The sequence below is a fragment of the Panthera tigris genome, chromosome D3 (genome assembly GCF_018350195.1).
Source record: "Panthera tigris isolate Pti1 chromosome D3, P.tigris_Pti1_mat1.1, whole genome shotgun sequence".
Classification (NCBI taxonomy): Eukaryota; Metazoa; Chordata; class Mammalia; order Carnivora; family Felidae; genus Panthera; species Panthera tigris.
Window position 1 is genome coordinate 9,427,376 of NC_056671.1, and position 21,938 is coordinate 9,449,313.

Sequence of the window (21,938 nt, forward strand, 5' to 3'; positions counted from 1 at the left end):
TATCTAAGTGAACGAATGAAGAACCACCAAGCGGTGATCAGCCAAAAGCTCCTACAAGGTCCTCCGGTAGGTTGCTGGTGTAGCGGAAGGAGCACAAACTTGGCGTCCAATTCTGACCTGACCACGTCTCAGCTATGGCCAGTGAGTTCGGTTCTCTGAGACTTAGTTACCTGATCTGCAAACGGGGGATAAGAACATACTTACCTCGCAGCGTCAAACGCTTACTTCGTAAAGAAGAAAGAAACTGATGGAGAAAAAGAGCTTTACGTAAAGTTAACCCTCCGAATATACAACTACTATTGCTGTTATCACACACAACTCTGTTCTCTTACCTCTGGACCTGCCGGGGACCTCTGTTTCCTCTTGCTCATCACGAGCCCCAACTCCCGGCTCCTTCGCGCGGGCCGTTACCGGCGGGATGAACCTTCTGGCCGGCGCCGGGAGCGGAGAGGGAGAACCCGAACGCCGCTCGAATCAGGTGGTGCACACCAATGGCCCCGCCCCGTCGGGGCCCCCGACCCATTACGTCATCAGCACGGCGCCAGCGTTGCGGAGGGCCCGGGGGCCTGTCCCGAGTGTGGCGCTGCTTGGGGAGGCCCTGGCGGCCGCCTGCGAATCAGCTGCGTGGTTTGGGGGCGCTCGGAAACCCCAGCGGACGTCGGCGAGGGGTGCGTGGAGCCGTGGGGGCACGGAGTCGGGCGGCCGGAGGGGCGGCCCGGAGCTCAGGCGGGGCACGGCGCCGGCGGGCGGGCGGCCGGCGGGGCTGCCCGGCGCGGGTGTCCCGGCGATGTGTGGCGCTGAAGCGGCAGCGGCAGCGGGAGCGGCAGCGGCGGCGGCGGCGGGCTCGGCCTTGGCTTCGCGGAGGTGCCGGCGGCGGAGACGGAGGCGCAGGTTCCTCATTAGGACCTGGCGAGCCCGGGCCTAATCGGCGGCCCCGCGAGGCCTCTGCACGGCGCCCCGGACGGGGACCCTCCCCGCCTCGCCCTGCCCCGGGAGCCTGCCTCCCCGGCTGGGGATGAAGCCGGGAGGCGTCCGCGCGGGGCCCAGCACAAAGGCTTGTCCCCGGGGGCCGCCGCCGCCAGCCTAGAGCCGCCCGCCGAAGCCGAGCCGGCGCCAGGGCCCTCGTCCCCTCCGGTCCCTGGGGGCGGCGGCTGCCGGTCTCCCCGAGGCCCAGGGGCCCTAGCGCCGAGCTCCTCGCACCCTCGGCTGCGGTGGGACCCGGCACCTGCGCAGCCTCCGCCGCTCCCGGCCGTAGAGACCCCACGGAGCATGTCCGAGGAGAACGACATGGAGAAAGCCATCAAGGTAAGGGGGAGATGCCCCCTTCCTCCCCGCTCTGTCCCTGTGGCATTCATCTGGGCTCAGCCTCAGAAAGCGGAGAGAACTTGAAGCGAGAGATTCCAGCGACTGTCGGGTTTCGATTTTCCCGGATTCCGTGGACTGCGTTTTACGGCCCTGGGGCGAATGGTTTGTGTATGTATAGGGAGGGATGTCCGACTCCCTGTGACTTTTCTGGTTAAAGCAGGGATGTGATTTGTGCTCAGCTAAAACGGAAGGTGAGTGGCGTGGAGATACTTGATATGAGTGGGACGGAGGGGGCCCTTCTACACTTTCGATCACCCCCCAAGTGCCGCCAGTGTTTGTTTCCGGATGATCTGCTACAGTACTTGGAGAGTTGGACTTTACCCATCGCTCTCGAATTGTTTGAAACCAGCCTCCTGGAAACCTGCAGGTTCAGAAGGAGGTGGTCCGCCTTCTTTACAAAATCCGTCTTTTGGCAAATACTTGTTCTTTTGCGTTTGTTGCCTCTCTTTTGCCTCTTCCCTCTCCTCCTAGGCAGCACTTAATTTATTGAAGAAGAGCTAATGGTGTCCCGTGACTTACTGCTCTGTTAACAACAACAACAAAACAAATATGTGTGTTCTAAAATGACCCAAATAAAATGAAAAGTTTTTTAAAAATCTGTTTTTTACTCTTTGTTTTTGTAAAAGCCACAAAACAAACAGGCAAACTTTGAGGTGCTAATAGTTAGAAAGTTATTATCTAGCCGTAGCTTGGAAATTAGTCTTGTGTAAGTTGAACACTGAAGCTTAAAGTTTGATATGCATTATTTACTTATATTGCAGTATTAAGTCAGAGCATCTGCGAATTTTCATTTTCTGTGGTGCCTGGCTGGCTCAGTTGGAAGAGCGTGCAGCTCTTGATCTTGGGGTTGTGAGTTCACGCCCCACCTTGGGTGTAGAGATTACTAAAAAATAAACCTTAAAAAAAAAAAAAAAAGAATTTCATTTTCCCTTGAAGGACAGGCATCCATTGGCAACTTGGAGTTATTTTCCCCTTCAGAACACACTTACAAAGTTACACCTCTAACAGTTTTTGTTTTGTTTTGTTTGGTGTAGTAAAGTTTATAGAAATCAGTCATTCCAAAGAAACTTAACCTTTTAAAGGAGGCATGAAAATATACACATTAAGGAAGATCAAATTTTACCACAAAAAATGTTCTAAAACACTGCATTTTTGTGGGAGGGGGTTGGATTTTATTAGTACAGGGTCAGGAATGGTTGCCTCAAGTTTTATGACTGGGTTGTGAATCAGAGCACATGTGGCAGATTTTTAAATTCAAGTCTTGTCTGTTTTGTGCCAGGCGCTGTCTTAGGCACTAGTGGTACAAAGCCAAACTTCTAAATGTCCCTGCCTCTCATGCAGTTTATAGTCTAGATGGTGGAGTTAGGTAAAAAAAACAAAAACAAAAACACAACACACTGCAGGTGGTTACAATTAAGTAGAAAAAGGGTGGGGAGTACTATATTAGGAAAAGTAGTCAGGAGAGGCCTCTCTGAGGAAGTGACATTTGTGTGGAGCTCTGAAGGCAACGAGGGAGCAAACCTCCACTGTCTTGGGGAAGAATATTCCAGGCAGTGGGAACAGCAGAGAAAAAGGCTCTGAGGTACGTTCAAGTCTTGTGTGATCCAGCAAAAGCAAGGTGAATGCGTTGGGTCAACATACATTATGTTTTATTTATTATTTTTTTAAATGTTTACCTATTTTTGAGACGGAGACAGAGGGGAGGGGCAGAAAGAGAGGGAGACACAGAATCTGAAACAGGCTCCAGGCTCTGAGCTGTCAGCGCAGAGCCAGATGCAGGGCTTGAACCTACGAACCCACCCGTGAGATCATGACCTGAGGCGAAGTTGAACGCTGAACCGACTGAGCCACCCAGGCACCCCAGCATAGATTACGTTTTAGAGAGGTGATGGGAAGCTAGAGCTCAGAGGGACTTGTAGACCATTGTAAGCACTTTGGCTTTGACCTTGAATAGAAGAGGACCTCTGTGGAGTTTCTAACAGAAGAGGGACTTCTAGTGGCTAAATATATAAATGGGAGGCAACGTTACATAGTGGTTACAATAGTTTATGTAGACTAACGGATTAAAACATCAGCCTTAGGTGCCTCCTTAGCGCAGTAGGTAGCACGTCAGTCTCATAAAACCCCAGCCTTGCCATTCATTAGCTCTGTCCTTGAGTAAATCCTTTTACTTCTCTGTCCCTGAGTTTGCTCATTCCTAGAAATGAGATAAAAACACTCCATAGGGTTTGTGAGGATTTGATGAGCAAATATTTCTAAATGTGCTTAAAATAATAACTAACATTTAGTAAGAACTTGATGAATGTTGGCTCATAGCAACTAAACAGTCGTTTTAGAAAGTTACAATTTCTTGGTCACTATTGCCCAAGTTAATTTTCTTAAAATATTTTAGCTTTTCTTCATGTACTTGATAGGTCATTGATGAGTCTTCCTACTAATTTGTGTCCAACCAGTACAAATAAGTGGAGTTGAAAATATCTGATCTGACTTCCAGTACTGACTAGGATATACTCCCTTGGAAGCAAGCCAGCATCACAATAAATAAAACTTCTGGTCTGTTACCTTGTGCTGTATTCATTATTTTGCTTTCTTGAGGATGTCCCTCATTGGTGAGGACTGAGACCTCTAGAGTTCAGCTGGAAAAGCTGTTGTCCTGGACTCTTAAACTTCTGCCTGACTACCTAAGAGCGGTCCAATTAGACTTTAACATCTCATCTTATTACTCTTCAGAATAATTAGGATACGGCCAAGGCAACAACCATAGCCTCTGTCTTCTCATTTCTGTCTCTTCTCCCATAGCCCTATGGCTTCACTATTCCTAAGGCACTTAACTAAACCTGGAGAATGAGCATTTGGGGGTTAGATATTGTCTTGCATATATGTCTTTTATTGTATATGGAAGAGTTCTTAATATTTGATGAACTAGTGAAAATTCATTTCCTTAGTTTAAAAATTTTTTTTTAAATTTCAGTATAATTTACATACCATAAAATTAACTCCGTGTAAGTGTATACTTGAAGAATTGTTAATAAACTTACAGAGTTGTACAACTGTCATCACAATCCAGTTTTAGAGTATTTCTATCCCCCCCTAGAAAGTTCTTTTTGCCTCTCTGTAGTCATACTCTACTCCCACTTGCCACTCCAGATGATCATTGATCTGTTTTCTGTCACTTGTTTTGTCTTGAGAAATTCCAAATTAATGAAATTGTATATAATATGTAGTGTTATGTGTTTGGCTTCTTAAAATACTTATAAGATTCATCCATGTTAGTGCATGCATTGAGTTTATTTCTTTTTACTTGTTGAGTAATCTTTATTGTTTATTCATCCCCAGTTGATGGGCATTTAGGTTGTTTTTGAATTTTAGCTATTATGAACAAAATGATAAATACAACTTGCCCATGCAAGTTTTTGTGTAAACATTTGTTTTAATTCCTTCTGGGTAAATACCTTGGTATGGAATTACTAGGTAATTTTACGTATGGTAAGTTTATGTTTAACTTTTTAAGAAATTGCAAAACTTTTCCAAAGTAGCTTTACCAATATTCATTCCCACCGGTAGTATTTGAGTGGTTTGGGCCATTTTTGTTTGTTTGTTTTCACCCTCCTCACAAATATTTGGTATTGTCAGTCTTTCTATTTTAGCTATTCTAATGGTTGTGTAGTAGTATCTGATTGTGGTTTTAATGTGCATTTCCCTAATGACTCATATTGTTGAACAACTTTTCATGTGTTTATTTGCCATTTGTGTATCTTTTCTGGTGAAATGTCTATTCAAATCATTTACCCATTTTTAAATTGGGTTATTTGTCTTATTGAGTTGCAAGGGTTCTTCATATACTCTGAATAAAACCTAATTCTAATGCTGTTGAGTATCTTTTCACGTGTTTGCCATTCGTGTATTTTTTTTTCCTATTTAACTATTAAAATCTTTTGCCCATTTTTATTTTATTTTTAATTTTTTAAAATGTTTATTTTTGAGGGAGAGAGAGAGTGAGAGCACACAAGCAGGGGAGGAGTAGAGGGAGGGAGACAGAGGATCTGAAGTGGGCTCTGTGCTGACAGCAGAGAGCCTGATGTGGGGCTTGAACTCATGGGCTGTGAGATCATGACCTGAGATGAATTCAGATGCTTAACTGACTGAACCACCCAAGAGCCCCTTGCCCATTTTTAAATTGTTTGTCTTATTACTGAGTTGTAAGAGTTCTTTATAAACTCTGAATAAAAGTGATTTATCAGACATAGATCTGCAAATATTTTTTCCCAGTATATGTCTTGGCTTTTCACTTTTTAATGGTTTTAACTTTGATGAAGTCCAGTGTATCTTTTTTGTTTTTCTTTTTCTTTTCTTTGATGGATTGTGCTTATGGTGTCATAGCTAAGAAATCTTTGCCTAGTCTCAGGTTATAAGATTTTTTCAACTATATTTCCTTCTAGAAGTTTTATAGTTTTTAGTTCTTTATTTAGATCTGATATCCACTAGGAGTTAACTTTTGTCTTTGGTGTTACATAAGGGTCTAAGGTTTTGTTTGTCTTTAACATGGATATCCAGTTGTTCCAGGACAGTTTGTTCAAAACACTGTCTTTTGCCTATTGAATTACTTTGGTACTTTTTTTGAGAATCAGTTGATCATAGTGTGTGAGTTTTTTTCTGGATTCTCTGTTTTGTTCTATTGATCAATATGACTGTCCTCATACCAGTATCATCTTTATTACTGAAGCTTTATAGTAAATTTCCAAAACTGGGTAGTGTGAGAGCCAATTTGATTTTTCTTTTTCAAAATTAAGTTGGCTATTCAAGTTCTTTGTATTTCCAAATGAATTTTAGAATCAGCTTGTTTATTTCTACAAAAACGTGTGCTGGGATTTTGATAGAGCTTCCACTGAATCTATAGGTCAATTTGGGGACAGTTGCTATCTTAACAATATTGTCTTCTAATCCATGAACATGGTATAGCTCTCCATTTCATTAGGGCTTCTCCCATTTTTCTTGGTGATGTATTTGTAGTTTTCAGTGTATAAATCTTGCACTTTTTAACAAATTTATTCCTAAATATTTTATTCTTTATGATGCTGTTAAGAATTGTTAAATTTTATTTTTTGGATTGTTTGTCATTAGTGTAGAGAAAGGCAGTTTATTTCTGTATTTTGATATTGTGTTTTGCATCTTTACCACATTTGCTAAGTTCTAGATTTTTTTTGTGTGTGTAGGTTCTTTAGGATTTTCCACATATAAAAATCATGTCTTCAGCAAATAAATACCGTTTTACTTCTTCCTTTACAGGACGCGTGCTCTTAATTTTGTTTTCTTGCCTTATTCTGTGGGTAGAACCTCAGGTACAGTGTTGAATGAAAGTGGCAAAAGTGGACATCTTGCCTTGTTCCTGATCTCAGGGGAAAAGCATTAAAGACTTATTGCTAAGTAAGTGGTTTTGTAGACATCCTTTGTCCAATTGAGTTTTCTTCTATTCCTTGTTTGCCGAGAATTTTTATCTGGATTAGGTGTTGAATTTTTGTTAAGTTCTTTTTCTTCACCTATTGAGTTGATTATATAGTTTTTGTTCTTTATTCTTACTATGGTGTATTAATTGAGTAACATTAATTGAGTTTCAGATATTAAACCAATTTTGCATTCTTGGTATAAACCTCACCTAGTCTGATGTAAAGTTATTCTTACATGTTTCTGTATTCACTTTGCTAATTTTGCTGAGGATTTTTGCATTTTTATTCATGAGAGATGAAGGCCTATAGTTTTCTTGTGATGCCTTTGTCTAGCTTTGGTATGAGGGAAATACTTGCTTCCGAATGAGTTTGGGAAGTTATATCCTCCTCTGTTTTCTGGAAGAGTTTGTGCAGAGGCTTGATATCATTTCATTAAGTAGGGGGCAGTTTTTGCCTCTTGTGAGGCATTTGGCAGTGTCTGGAGACATTACAGTTGTTCAGTGTGGGTAGGGGATGCTTGTAGTATCTAGCAGGTAGAGGCCAGGAATGCTCCTGAACATCTTAGCAATGCACAGGACAACCTCACAACAAAGAACTATTGGTTCATAATGTCAGTGATGCTGAGGTTGAGAAACCATGCTTTAAATGATTTGGTAGAATTTACCACTGAAGCTATGTGGGCCTAGCCTTTACTTTCTGGGAAGACTTTTTTGTTTTGTTTTGTTTTGTTTTGTTTTGTTATTAATTCAGTTTCTTGTTATAGTTTTATTCAGATTTTCTATCTCCTCTTGAGTGAGTTTTGGCAATTTATGTCTTTCTAGGAATTTGGCCATTTCATCTAGTGGTCTGATTTGCTGGCATAAAGTTGTTTATGGTGATCCTTTATAATGCTTTGATTCCTGTAAGGTTGATTGTGATGTCTCCTATTTCTTTTTTTTTTAATTTTTATTATTATTTTTTTAATGTTTATTTTTGAGAGAGATACAGAGCATGAGCAGGGGAGGGGCAGAGAGAGAGGGAGAAACAGAATCCGAAGCAGGCTCTGAGCTGTCAGCACAGAGCCTGACGTGGGGACCGAACGTTCAACCAACTGAGCCACCCAGGCACCCCCTCCTCTTTCATTTCTAATATTAATCATTTGTGGGGGTTTTTTTTCTTCTCAGTCTAACTAAAGTTTTGTTAATTTTGATATCTTGAGGAATTAACTATTGGTTTTCATTGATTTTTCTCTATTTTCTGTCTTCTGTTTTATTGATTTCTGCTCTAATTTTTATTATTTCTATCTGCTTGCTTTGACTATATATATAAGTTTATTTATTTATTTTGAGAGAGGGTGAAAAAGTGTGTGTGGGGGGAGGGGCAGAGAGAGAAAGGAAGAAATAGAATCCCAAGCAGGCTCCACTCAGTGCAGAGCCCAACGGGGCTTGATTCCATGACTGTGAGATCACAACCTGAGCCTATATCGAGTCAGATGTTCAACAGACTGAGCCATCCAGGTGCCCCAAGTATATATTTTTTTCCTGCTAGTTTTTCAAAATAGAAGCTTAGGTTATTGATTTGTGATCTTTCTTATGTAGAGATTTATAGCTATAAATTTCCATCTAAACACCACTTTAGCTGCACATAATAAATTTTAGCATACATACAGCCCCCTCACAGCCACGGTTTTGCTTTCCATGGTTTCAGTTATCTGTGGCCAACCATGGTCGGGAAGCAGACAGTCCTTTTGAATCATCAGAAGGTCAGTAGTAGCCTAATGCTTTGTCACAATGCTTCCCGTCATTCATCTCACTTCATCTCATCATACAGGCACTTTATCACCTCACATCATCACAACAAGAGGAAGGGTGAGTATGGTAGAATACGATGTTTTCTGAAAGAGAGAGAGCATGTTAACATGACTTTTATTACAGTATATTGTTATAATTGTTTTATTTGATTATTAATTATTGTTAGTCTCTTACTGTGCCTAATTTATAAATTATAATGTATAATGTTAAGCTATATACATTATAACTAAATTATTAAATTTTATCATAGGTATGTAGAGGAAAAACATTAGGATTTGGTACTGTCCTGTGGTTTCAGGTATCCCCTGGGAGTCTTGGAATGTATCCTCCACAGACAAGGGAAGACTACTGTATTGTTTTTATTTTCATTCAGATCAAAATATTTTTTTAAAAATTTTTCTAATTTTTCTTGTTTCCTCTTTGACCCATTGATTATTTAGAAGTGTTATGTAAATTTTGAACTTCTTTGAATTTTGAATTTTTTTTTGAATTTTTGAAATTTCCCGAATTTCCTTGTTGATTTATAGCTTAATTCCATTGTGGTTGAAGAACTTTATATATTCAGTTTAAAAAAATTTATGGAGACTTATGATCTAGCATATGGTTTATCCTGAAGAATAGGATGCTGTGTTCTGTAGATGTCAGGTCAAATTGGTTGACAGTGTCATCTTCTACTACAAGTTTTTCTTGCTGATTTTCTGTCTAGCTTTTCTGTTATTGAGAGTGGCAGTATTAGAATCTCCAACTACTATTTTGAATTGTCTATTTTCCTCTTATATTCTGTCAAATTGTGCTTCATGTATTTTTGGATTCTACTGTTAGGTGCCTGCATATATGTTTATAATCATCCTATCTGAATTGACCTTTTCATCATTATAAAAAGTGCTTCTCTTTCTTTATTAACATCTTTTGATCTATCTATCTATCTATTTAAATTAAAGTTGGTTAACATACAGAGTAGTATTGGTTTTAGGAGTAGAACCCAGTGATTCATCACTTACATATAACACCCAACAAGTGCCCTCCTTAATGCCCATTACCCATTTATCTCATCCCCCACCCACCATCCCTCTAACAACCCTCAGTTTGATCTCTGTACTTAAGAGTGTCTTTTTTTTTTTTTTAATTTTTTTTTTTTCAACGTTTTTTATTTATTTTTGGGACAGAGAGAGACAGAGCATGAACAGGGGAGGGGCAGAGAGAGAGGGAGACACAGAATCGGAAACAGGCTCCAGGCTCCGAGCCATCAGCCCAGAGCCTGACGCGGGGCTCGAACTCACAGACCGCGAGATCGTGACCTGGCTGAAGTCGGACGCTTAACCGACTGCACCACCCAGGCGCCCCTGTACTTAAGAGTGTCTTATGGTTTGCCTCCTTCTCTGTTTTTATCTTATTTTTCCTTCCCTTCCCCTGTGTTTTATCTGTTGTGTTTCTTAAATTCCACATATGAGTGAAATCATGAGATTTTGTCTCTCTCTGCCCAACTTATTTCACTTAGCAAATGTATTCTAGTTCCAACCATACTGTCACAACATCTTTTGTTTTAAAGTCTATTTTGTCTATTGTCTGTATAGCTGCTTCAGCTCTCTTGTAGTTACTCATGGTATATCTTTTTCCATCCTTTTACTTTTTTCCCCATTTAAAAAATTGTGATAAAATTAAACATAAAATTTACCATCTTAACCATTTTTAAGATGCACTTCACTGGCATTAAATACAGTTCTAATGTGCAGCTATCACCACCATCCATCCCCATAATTCTTTTGCTCTTGTAAAACTGAAACTCTGTACTCATTAAACAGTAACCCTGCCATTGTCTCCTTCCCCCCCAGACTCTACCAACTACCCATCTACTTTCTGTCTATAATATTGACTACTCTGAGCACCTCAGAAAAATGGAATCATAAAGTATTTGTCTTTTTGTGACTGACTTATTTCTCTTAGCATAATATTTTCAAGGTTTATCATATTGTAGCATATTACTGACTTTCTTTTCTTTTACTTTTTAAGGCTGAATGATATTCCATTGTATGTATATGGACATTTAGGTCCCTTCCATGTTTTAGCTATTGTGAATAGTACTGTTATAAACATAGATGTACAAATACCTCTTGAAGATCTTGTTTTCATTTCTTTTGAGTATATACCCAGAAGTTGACTTGCTGGATCATATGGGAATTCTAGTTTTAATTTTTTTGAGGAGCTACCATACTGTTTTCCACAGTAGTTGTACCATTGTACACTCCCATCAGTAGTGCATAAGGGTTCCAGTTTCTCCATATCTTTGCCAATACTTGTTATTTTCTGTTTTTGTGTTTTGTTTTGTTTTTTGCCTTTTTTTTTCTTTTTGATAGTAGCTATCCTAATGGGTGTGAGGTTGTATCTGATTGAATTTTGATTTGCATTTTCTTCATGATTAGTGATGCTGAGCATCTTTTCATGTGTTTATTGGCTGCTTTTATATCTTTGGGAAAATGTCTATTCAAATTCTTTGCCCATTTTTTGAATCAGGTTGTTTGGGTTTTTTTGTTGAGTTTTAGGTGTTCTCTATATTCTGGATAGTAATCCCTTATTACACACTTGATCTGCAAATATTTTCTCCTATTATGTGGGTTGCCTTTTTACTCTATTAATAGTGTTTTTTGATACACAAAATTTTTCAATTTTCATAGTCATCTTGTCTAGTTTTTCTTTTGTTGCCTGTTCCTTTGATGTCCTATCCAAGGAATCATTGCCAAAGACAGTTTATGAAACTCGTGTCCTAAGAGTTTTATTGTCTTAGGTCTTACATTAAGCTCTTTGATCTATTTTGAGTTTTTGGTATATGGGGTTAAGGGTCCAACTTTGTTCTTTTGCATGTGGATACCCAGTTTTCCCAGTACAATTTGTTGAAGAGCCTAAATGTCCCATCAACTGACGAATGGATAAAGAAGACGTGGTTTATATACACAATGGAATACTACTTGGCAATGAGAAAGAATGAAATCTGGCCATTTGCAGCAACGTGAATGGAACTGGAGGGTATTAGGCTAAGTAAATAAGTCAGTCAGAGAAAGATAGATACCATATATTTTCACTCATATATAGATCTTCAGAAACTTAACAGAAGACCATGAGGGAAGGGAAGAGGGAAAAAAGTTACAGAGAGGGAGGGAGGCAAACCATAAGAGACTCTTGGATACTGAGAACAGAGGGTTGATGGGGGCTGTGGGGAGAAGGGAAAGTGGGTGATGGGCATTGAGGAGGGCATTTGTTGGGATGAGTACTGGGTGTTGTATGGAAACCAGTTTGACAATAAATTATATTATAAAAAATTAAAAAAAGTAAAAGTGTTACTTCACTAGTAATCAAAAAAAAAAAAAAGTCTGAGCAGAAAAAAAAAAACTGGGCTGCAAAGACGTGTGGAGGTGATGGCTATTCTAATCTTATTTTATATGCTTGCATATTAATTGGGCAGAAGCTCTATTTTCATCTCTGAACTTAGCCTAATGTCTGGCACGTAGCAACTGCTCAGTGAATGTGTGTTACATGGACAGATATTCTGTTCCCATATGCTGGGAATTGGGATTCTGTTAGATTTTCATTGCAACAAAACAATTTGAATGTCTCATGAGTTTTAGCCCAATTTCTCAAGGTCTGAATTTGGTTTCCTTTTCTTCCTTTGGAACCCTGAAAAATGAATTTTAGCCTACCACAACTTTAATATGTGGCTTTCTTGCCTGAGCATATGGCAATAGAAGCTTAACATATAGTGATTAGACAGGAATTCCATAAAAACTATAGAGGCTATGTCTGGAACCACTGAAAACTATTAAAAGTATAATAAAACAAGTGAAAACTATAAAAAAATATAGTTACCCAATGAATATGACAATATCTTTATATTCAAAATGATGCCATTGAAAATTAGATCAATTTACTACTCACTACTACCTTATTTGAACTTTTAAGTCTCAATTTATTCAATAGATAACAATTTACTGTTATTCCAACAATTTGACCAACTTGTTCAAGAGTATAGGCCACTGGTCATGGAAGCATATATCAGACCAGTCTTTCTGGAACCTCAGAAAAGGTACCTGACCATTTTAGCAAGTGAATATTTAATGTGAAGTATTTTGAAAGAATGTCTTCCTTTCACACTCCCCCCAAAAAACATTGAATATCTACTCAAATGGACCTTGTAGATGAGCTGAAGAATTTCTTCTCCTCCTAATGTGTTTGCTTTCTCTTTTGCTGGAAAACAGTGCCTAACTTAGTCATTTAGACAAAATACCTAATTATAAAACCAAAAGAATGCAAAGCTCTGCTTATCGGTTTCTCTTAGAAGATGAGGTGTTGAGTGATAAGGTTTTCTGTTGTCCACCCTGCTTAATTTTCAGCTTTTTAATTGGAGAATCATTTTCTGCCCCCACCCTTTTCTATTTTAATAGGAAACCTCCATTTTAGAGGAATACAATATCAATTGGACTCAGAAGCTGGGAGCTGGAATTAGTGGTCCAGTTAGGTAAGAGACCCACATGCAAAGTATGGCAAAGTTGCTCTGAAGAAGGCCATTTGACCTACATTGGCCATTAGAAACAGCAAGTGTGCCACACTTGTGAAATAACTTTAATAAGTGGAGGTATTTATGTTAGGCTTTTTCTCATCCATTTAGAAATCTATTTAATTGAGCCACATGGTCTGTAATGTAGAATCATTTAAGATACTGAGGTTGCGGAGCTACTCTTGAGAGTCGCCTATAGCCAGCAGAGGCCATTATTCCTTCCTTGGCCATCCTCAGGTTGCTTTCACATGGCGCGGGAGCTGAGGCTTGTGCAGGGTGGGTGAGATGGCTTTTCTGCCTCTCCACCTGCTAGCCCTAGGGGCAAGTTTATTTGGATGCATCTGGATATATTCTTGATTAGAAGTACAATTCTAAGGGGGCACCCAAGTGGCTCAGTCAGTGAGGTGTCTGACTCTTGATTTCGGCTCAGGTCATGATCTTATGTTTTGTGAGATTGAGCCCTGTGTTGGGCTCTGTGCTGGCAGCATGGAACCTGCTTGGGATTCTCTTTCTCCCTCTCTCTCTGCCTGTCCCCTGCTCGTGCTCTCTTTCTCTCAAAATAAATAAGTAAACATTAAAAAAAAGTACAGTTCTAAAAGAACTTGTTAAATTAGTTTTCACTGTTAATAGATGATTTCTGATTGAATTTTTTTCCTCCAAATCTAGAGTCTGTGTGAAGAAATCTACTCAAGAACGGTTTGCACTGAAAATTCTTTTTGATCGTCCAAAAGCTAGAAATGAGGTATGGCCCTTTGTTGCCTTGATTTGCCTAAGTATTGGAAGTGCCTAAGAATTATTCTTTTTACAAGTAAGGCAGAGAATACAGAGATGCACAAAGAATTTTATATCCATATTTACCCCTTTTCCCTATTCATGTTATCATGTTAAAGTGGTCCCATATCTATCAGTGCCAAAGGCTGATAGAGTCTTATTTCCTTTCAACTCCCTCTTGTTCTTTTTCAGTTAATGTAGTTCTTGTGCCCTGAACTGTTCAGGTTTACCTCAGCTTATACTTATTGGACAAGGTCCCTGAAGAGTGGAGAATGGTGAATAGTGTCTTGTAAGTGCCGTAGGAGGGCTGTGACGGTGTGTTTCTACTTTAAAAAAAAACACCTTTGTTTTAAATCACCCAGATGTTGTGATGACATGTTAGGAATATGTACAATGGAGGACATACTCTTTTGCTTAGAGATGTATGAATAATTTCTGAAACCAAATGAGTTATTTGCCAGATTTTTCATTTGCTAATAGATGGGGCAGCAGAAAGTAAATTTGTTGGTGAGGTGAATCTCTGTTCTCTTTAAGGTACGTCTGCACATGATGTGTGCCACACACCCAAATATAGTTCAAATTATTGAAGTGTTTGCTAACAGTGTACAGTTTCCTCATGAGTCCAGCCCCAGGTAAGACTACATAGGGGTCATCACCTCATATCCACCTCTCCACATGTAGGCCAAGGTGTAGTGGGGTTTTCCTCTCTTTTGTGCTCTCTCTCCCCCTCCCCCTTTCTCTCTATCCCTCCTTCCTTCCTTCCTTCCTTCCTTCCTTCCTTCCTTCCTTCCTTCTTTCCTTCCTTCCCTCCCTCCCTCCCTCCCTCCCTGCTTCCCTCCCTCTTTCCTCCTTTTAGTTTGGAAAATTTCAAACATTTGTAAAAGCAGACAGAATTATTCAGTGAATCCCCAGGTACCCATCATGCAAACTCAACAGTTACCAACTCACTGCCAGTCTTGTTTTATCTATGCCCCACCTACTCTCTGGGGCCCCCTGATTATTGTGATACTTTCTCTTTAAAAAAAAAAAAAAGTATGTAATGTGGAATTAAAACATTCTATTTCAAATTAGTGAAAGAGGACCAAATATTACTAGGCACTGTCTTTGAAGTTGATATGGCAAAAAGCCCTTATTGCTTAGTCTGACATTACTTTTAAAGGAAGAAATCAACATTATTCTTTTAGCTGCCAAATATTTGGCAAACCCATTGAGTGGCATTCCAGGTGTCTTCCAGGGAATTCAAAGTTAAATAAGGTATGGTTTGTACTGGGGGTACTCAGATGTAAACCTGTCATCATAGCAATGTGATAGGCACCAAGGAGAGGCATCCATAAAATACTTTGAGCTTATAAAGGAGAGGAGAGCTGCTAACTGTAGGCTAGGGAGACAAGGTGTCTCACACAGTGGTTATGTCAGGCCTAGGACTTGAAGAGGATGGGTAGGAGTCTTCTGGGTGGACAAAGAAGATGGATTTGTAAAAACAAATGGGAAATCAAATGATTGTTTCTTACAACTGTGCTCTGTTGGTGAAAGCATTTGGATGGAAACTGGAAGCATGTATATCAAAGAATGGTAACCAGAATTCCGATTTTTTTTCTTTTTGACACCATAAGAATTTTTGCTTTTTTTTTTTTAGTAGCTGTGTAGCCTTGTCCAGCTGTCCTGCTGGGTATGCTGTGGGTCACATGGAAAACTAGTGTGGAGAGAGAGAGACACGGATATAGATACAGACACAGACAGACACAGAATGAGAGTGAATTACCAGGGTGGCCCAATAGCAGCCAAGTGACTTGAAATTCATGTTCTACACAAAGTCATGCTCTGTTTTCGATACATTTTCCATCTAGCTGCCCTAAATATGATACAAAACATGTCATTTAATATATCACCCCCCCTTTAACATCTAGTAATAACAAGTACAGTATCTTCAAAAGGATCATTGTCTTCAAAACTTAATTATTTTACTCCCATTTTAGCTTCTTAGAAAATTTTAGGTGTGGGCTATTTCTTATTCATAGTGTCTAGTTGGTAGTGATAAGGGTCCACTTAGAGGGGTGTGGGCGGGTCAGACTTAGGAAGCAGTTATTACACATTTGGTACATGAGGCATCTTTAGGTTAGCTACTTGATGTTTCAGGGTTTTTTTTTTTTAACTTAACAAAATCAAATGCTTTCAAACAGGGCTCGACTCTTAATTGTAATGGAGATGATGGAAGGGGGAGAGCTATTTCACAGAATCAGCCAGCACCGGCACTTTACAGAGAAGCAAGCCAGCCAAGTAACAAAGCAGGCAAGTTAACCCCGGGTACCAATCAAACTGCCAACAATGTTGGTTAACAAGCACAATTTCATTGGGGGGAATAAAAGAAAGCTTGAAGAAAAGCTCTATTTGATCTCTCATTGCCTGCTTTGTTATGTAATCAGAAAAGATGCTTTGACAGGAGAAATGTGACCCCTTTTATGCTTTGGTGGGGAGCACTGTATTTTTAAGTGGTTGTCAATTGCTTGTCTATTATAAGATTTAAATACACTCTGGAAGGAAGGTAAATTTTTAATTCCTTTTTAGACTGTAGCTATTAAACATGTAGTGTCTAAGCACTATTGTTGGACTTGGAGATAAATTGCTACTGATAACACCTGAAAGATTGTAGGGTATAAAAATATGTTCTAAGATGATTGTATACAAGACACTTTGCTTTTGAGTCACCTTATCAGATTTTCATAGAATTCTAAGGTCTTTCTAATTCTGGGTCATTCCTGATTATAGTCTATTTTGACATCATGTTTTATTGCTACAGAAATGATTTATGTCACAAACAATACTAGGAATCTAACTGAAATTACCTCTTGAAGAGGTGAAAAGCTAGACTCTCAAGGCTTATCTTCAGGCCAAGCAAGCAAGGCAAAAAGCAGGAAGCACAGCCTAATTGGTTCTTAATAAAAAAATTATTCCAAATTTTCCATGAGCCTCAAGCATTTTTTTTTTCACTTGTAGCAAGAATTACTATCAAACTCTACTTACTGGGCCAGAGACCCTTGCGGTGTTAGCGGAAGACTTGACCCTCTTATAGCACACTACCTATGCTTGTGAGTGCAAACCACAGCCAGCAGCCTCAAATCCAAGCTCTACCAATGTGAAGGAGCCTCACGCATTATTAGAAGCCTCCTTTCTGGTAGGGAGGAACTGATATTTGGAATGCCAAGGACAATTCCATACTGAGAACTAAAAAACAGGTAGAATTTGTTCTCTCTATTTAATTTTAAAAAATACACCTCGTATTCTTCAAATATTTTAAATCTTAGGATGTGCTCTGATAATCTTCTGTAGAACAAAAACCCTTCAAACCCACTTAAACAGGTGACATTTCATTTCAACAAATGGGATGAGCAAATTGGAACATCTGGTGGAAAAATCCAGTTAGCTGCTTTCTATTTTTCTCGAAGGCAGAGCTTGGAGTTGAGCCCCCTGGAGAGTGCAGTTCCCTTCTGAGCCAGGTGTTAGTGGCCACTGCCCTGCTGGGCAACACCCAACCCTACGAAGGCTGCCTGGCACAGCGCTTACTCTGCAGCCCCGTTGCATCTCAGATGAGTGGAATTGGAAGCATTTCATTCTTCCCATTTCATACAGGATTTAACCATCAGTTTACTTTGACAAAAGAAGTGTGTTACTGTTGTATTTTCCTCTTTGTTTAATAAAATACAGGTTGCACTTAAACTAAGTTTAATTCATTTCTATTCCTTGGTACCCAAAGTCTTACTTAATTTCTGCTTTAAAACTGAAAACTGACCGCAGTTGTAATTGACTTAATTAAGGATCTTTTTTTTTTTTTTTTTTTTTTTTTTTTTTTTTTTTTAACATCCTGAGTTCTCTAAACCAGGAGCATTAAAGAGCTGTCTTTTCTAAGATGTGGTTGCTCCACTGTCCTTTTCCAGATAGCTTTGGCTCTACAGCACTGTCACCTGTTAAACATTGCTCACAGAGACCTCAAGCCTGAAAATCTGCTCTTCAAGGATAACTCTTTGGTGAGATGACTTGTTTTGCTGCATTTTAGTGCTGCCACGCTCAGCATAGTTCAGGAATGGGTGTGTAGGTGTGTATGTGTTTGGAGTGCTCTGAATCCATGGTGAGGAGGCTTTAAGCCAAAGTGCTTCAAGCAGCCTACTTTCCCCACTTGTTTCCTTGCTAGAGGCTCAGAGAAATTCTACTGTACCCCTGGCATTGATAATTTTGGATGGTACTGATAATGCATTTGTAAGACTTAAGATTTTGGATATTATTTGGAGGTACTTTGGGAAGGGGCAGTAATCTATATGCTGTTAAAAATTACCTTCAGGCGTAATGGTTATATTTGCTGTTAATTTTGATCAGGTGTTTTTTCCTCTCCTGTCTCACTCCTTGCCCTATGTACCATGTCCCACCAAATAAGTTGCTCTGGCTATCTTGAAGCTGATGGTAAAAGTGAAATTGCACCCTGGATCGGAAAGAGATGATGGGCCAGTAGATAGAGTCAGGGGGCACTTGGCTAAGATTTTTTTTTTTCTTTTGGCTAAAATCTTGATTTTAGTACTGCAAATTACCAATCATGAAACAAGGCCAACTGTGAGTGGGCAGAAATTCTTTACCTCTGTATTACTAAGAAAGATTCTTCAGTATGAATCATTGTCTTCAGATGTGAGGACATGCTATTCATAGGCTCAGGTGTTAGTCAGAAACCCATGAGTGAGAGCTCAAGGTAATATGTCTTCCACTTGGATTTTCCTTTAGTGTTTACTGAGAACTCTGGAGCAATGACTTCCATTTGCTTTATTTTAGGATGCCCCAGTGAAGTTGTGTGACTTTGGGTTTGCCAAAATTGACCAAGGTGACTTGATGACACCCCAATTCACCCCTTATTATGTAGCACCTCAGGTAAGTGTTTGCTGTTTCTGCCACAGGATGTATCACCATGCTGTCTATAGACTCACATTTCTTCTCTTCTGCAGCACAAGTAGGTGTGTATTACAAATGGGAAAGGGAGAGCTCAGCTTCAGAAACCTACAGTATGCTTAATTAGGTGCAGGCATTTTATTCTCTTAAAATCAACTCCTTGGGGCGCCTGGGTGGCTCAGTTGGCTAAGTGTCTGACTTTGGCTCAGGTCATGATCTCATGGTTTGTGAGTTCAAACCCCACATTGGGCTCTGTGCTGACAGCTCGGAGCCTGGAGCCTGCTTTGGATTCTGTGTCTCCCTCTCTCTCTGCCCTTCCCCAACTCGTGCTCTGTCTCTCTCTCAAAAATAAATAAACATTAAAAACAATTTAAAAATTTTTTAAATTAAGAAATAAAATCAATAAAATTTTAAATTAAAAAATAAATTCAACTTCTTTTAAAATCATGGTTTGATGTACAATTAAAAAAACTCCTACTTTAAGTGTAGTTTGATGAGCTTTGACACAGATACTCCTGCATAATTACTACCACAATCAAGATATAAAATATTTCCATCACTTCAGAAGCTCTTGTGAACCTTTGTAGTCAGTCTGCTCCCAGCTTAACCCCTGGCTCCAGGAAAGCACTGATCTGCTTTCTGTCATCATGGGTTAGTTTTGCCGGTTATAGAAATTCATATGAATGGAACTCGTGTACCTGTTGTATTTCACTTCTTTTGCTTAGCGTGTGTTTGAAATTCATCCATGTTGCTGCACGTAGCATCAGTTCCTTTTTCTTGTTAAGCAGTATTCTATAATAGGACTAAGCCATGTTTTGTTTATCCATTCACTGACTGATGGCTATTTTGGATTGTTTCCTTTTTGGACTATAAAGAATAAAGCTGCTGGGAACATTCATTTACAAATTTGGGGGGACATCTTTTCCAAAATGGTTGTACCATTTTACATATTCACCAGTTAAAGAGTTTCGGTTGCTTCATGTTCTTACCAACTTAGTTACACTTTATAATCTCAGTCTTTCTGGTAGGTCCACAGTATTATTTCATTATGGATTTGATTATAGCATTTTCTTAATGGCTACTGTTGAGTGCTTTTTCATGTGTTTGTTGGACATTCTATTGTGAAATATGTGTACACCATTCTCTTGTAAAGTATGTGTACAAATCTCTTGCCCTTTTTTGGTTGTTGGTTTTATAATTTAGGTATAAAAAGTTCTTACTATTTTCTGGATACAAGTTCTTTGTTGTATATGTATATTACTTTTTATTGCTACCATGACAAATTGCCACAAACTTAGTGGCTTGAAATAACACATTTATTATCTCAAAGTTTTGGAGGTTAGAAGTCTGAAATGGTTCATGGTGTTGGCAGGACTGTGTTCCTTCTGGAATCTCTAGGGGAGAATTCATTCCCTTGCCTTTTCCAGCTTTGTGAGGTGCCTTGCATTCTTTGGCTGGTAGCCTCTTCGTCCGTTTTCAAAGCCAGTAGTATGGCGTCTTCCAGTTTCTCTGATTCTGACACTCTTGCTTCCCATTTATAATTGTGATTACATTAGACACACCCAGATAATCCAGGATAGTCTCCCATCTCAACATCCTTCATTTAAATATATATATTTTTTAACGTTTATTTATTTTTGAGACAGAGAAAGACAGAGCATGAACGGGGGAGGGTCAGAGAGAGGGAGACACAGAATCTGAAGCAGGCTCCAGGCTCTGAGCTGTCCGCACAGAGGCCGACGCGGGGCTCAAACTCACAGACCATGAGATCATGACCAGAGCTGAAGTCAGATGCTTAACTGACTGAGCCTCCCAGGCGCCCCACAACATCCTTCATTTAATAAAATCTGCAAAGTCCCTTTGCTCTGTAGGGTAACATATTCACAGGCTTCAGGGATTAGGACATGGAAATCTTTGGGGAGCTATTATTCTGCCTACCACGTATATATTATGAATATCTCTGTCAGACTGTGGCTTGCATTTCAGTTTTCTTAATGGTCTTTTGAAGAGCAGCAGTTTTTTGTTCTTATTTAAAAAATGTTTTTAAATTTGTTGGGTGAAACCATTTCCACCTCTCCCACATGCATGCGTGCATATGCACACATGCGCACCACACTGTTCCACCCCAGTAAGCTAAGCAGCCACCTAGTGGAGAATGGAGCCATTACACTAAGTCCTGCCTAAGTGCGCCCTCCAAGCATATCCCCTAGAAAAACAGCATAAGGCATTCCACCTGCTTAGTGTATGGACTATGGAAGGCTTCATAGTTTCAGTTCTGGGGTAAACTGGATGTAACTTCATTCGGGTTTCATTCTGTTCGCTGGTTCATTTATTTGTTCGTTTTATTTGCTTCTGTTTTTGCTTAAATGTTTCCTTTTTTCTTTTTCCTTTTCTTCCTCATTCTTGAATACAGAAAGAAAATTTTTTATTTTTATTCCTTTATTTTTTATTTAAAAAGTTTTTTTTTTATTTCTCTTTCATTTTATTTCATTTTATTCTATTTTATTACATTAAGTTTTTTTAATTTAAAAATTTTTTCTTATCTTTTTTTTCTTTTATCCTTTCCATTTTTTTCTCTGTTCTATCAAGCTTCTGTCAACAAGCAGACCAAAACACACTTAGGATCTAGCTTCCTTTATTTGATTTATGTTTTGTTTTTAAATTTTTACTTTTCATTTTTTACTTTATTAATTTTTTTCTTCCTCCAAAATGACAAAACGAAGGAATTCACCCCAAAAGAAAGAAGAGGAAGAAATGACAGCCAGGGGCTTAATCAACACAGATATAAGCAAGATGTCTGAACTAGAATTTAGAACCACGATAATAAGAATACCAACTGGGGTTGAAAACATCATAGAATCCTTTTCTGTGGATATAAAAAAAAAAAAAAATCTAGTCCGGAAGAAATTAAAATGTGATAACTGAGACGCAATCTTTAATGGATGCCACAATGGCAAGGATGGATGAAGTAGAGCAATGAATCAGCGATTTAGATGACCAGATTATAGACTAATGAAGCAGAAAAAAAGAGGGAAACAAAGGCAAAGGAGCATGATACAAGGCTTAGAGAACTCAGTGACTTATTAAAAAGGAATA

At 39.3% G+C, this 21,938-nt stretch overlaps 2 protein-coding genes and 1 non-coding gene across 9 annotated transcripts in view; 1 reads left to right on the forward strand and 2 right to left on the reverse strand.

The window, feature by feature from the left end:
• The first annotated feature begins 466 nt into the window (after nt 1-466).
• MAPKAPK5 (MAPK activated protein kinase 5) overlaps nt 467-21,938 on the forward strand; it is a 42,455-nt gene continuing 20,983 nt past the window's right edge. Inside the window, exons 1-7 of one of the 7 annotated variants that reach the window (XM_042961687.1) lie at nt 471-668; nt 13,033-13,106; nt 13,812-13,887; nt 14,451-14,548; nt 16,097-16,205; nt 17,849-17,938; nt 18,729-18,824. In XM_042961687.1, the coding sequence (XP_042817621.1) occupies nt 492-668; nt 13,033-13,106; nt 13,812-13,887; nt 14,451-14,548; nt 16,097-16,205; nt 17,849-17,938; nt 18,729-18,824 (720 nt within the window). In that variant the 5' untranslated portion in view covers nt 471-491. Of the gene's footprint in view, nt 669-814; nt 1,306-8,578; nt 8,657-11,601; nt 11,621-13,032; nt 13,107-13,811; nt 13,888-14,450; nt 14,549-16,096; nt 16,206-17,848; nt 17,939-18,728; nt 18,825-21,938 lie in introns of those variants that run through there. The other 6 variants (XM_042961688.1, XM_007079609.2, XM_042961689.1 and 3 more) reach the window with 6 other exon arrangements.
• TMEM116 (transmembrane protein 116) overlaps nt 8,567-21,938 on the reverse strand; it is a 162,400-nt gene continuing 149,028 nt past the window's right edge. The window contains exon 12 of the mRNA XM_042961695.1: nt 8,567-8,682. Coding sequence (XP_042817629.1) covers nt 8,627-8,682 — 56 coding nt within the window. The 3' untranslated portion in view covers nt 8,567-8,626. The remainder of the gene's footprint in view (nt 8,683-21,938) is intronic.
• Nucleotides 16,903-17,056, reverse strand: LOC122232842. The gene has a single exon (XR_006210253.1). It is a non-coding gene; the product is annotated as a small nucleolar RNA SNORA62/SNORA6 family (small nucleolar RNA).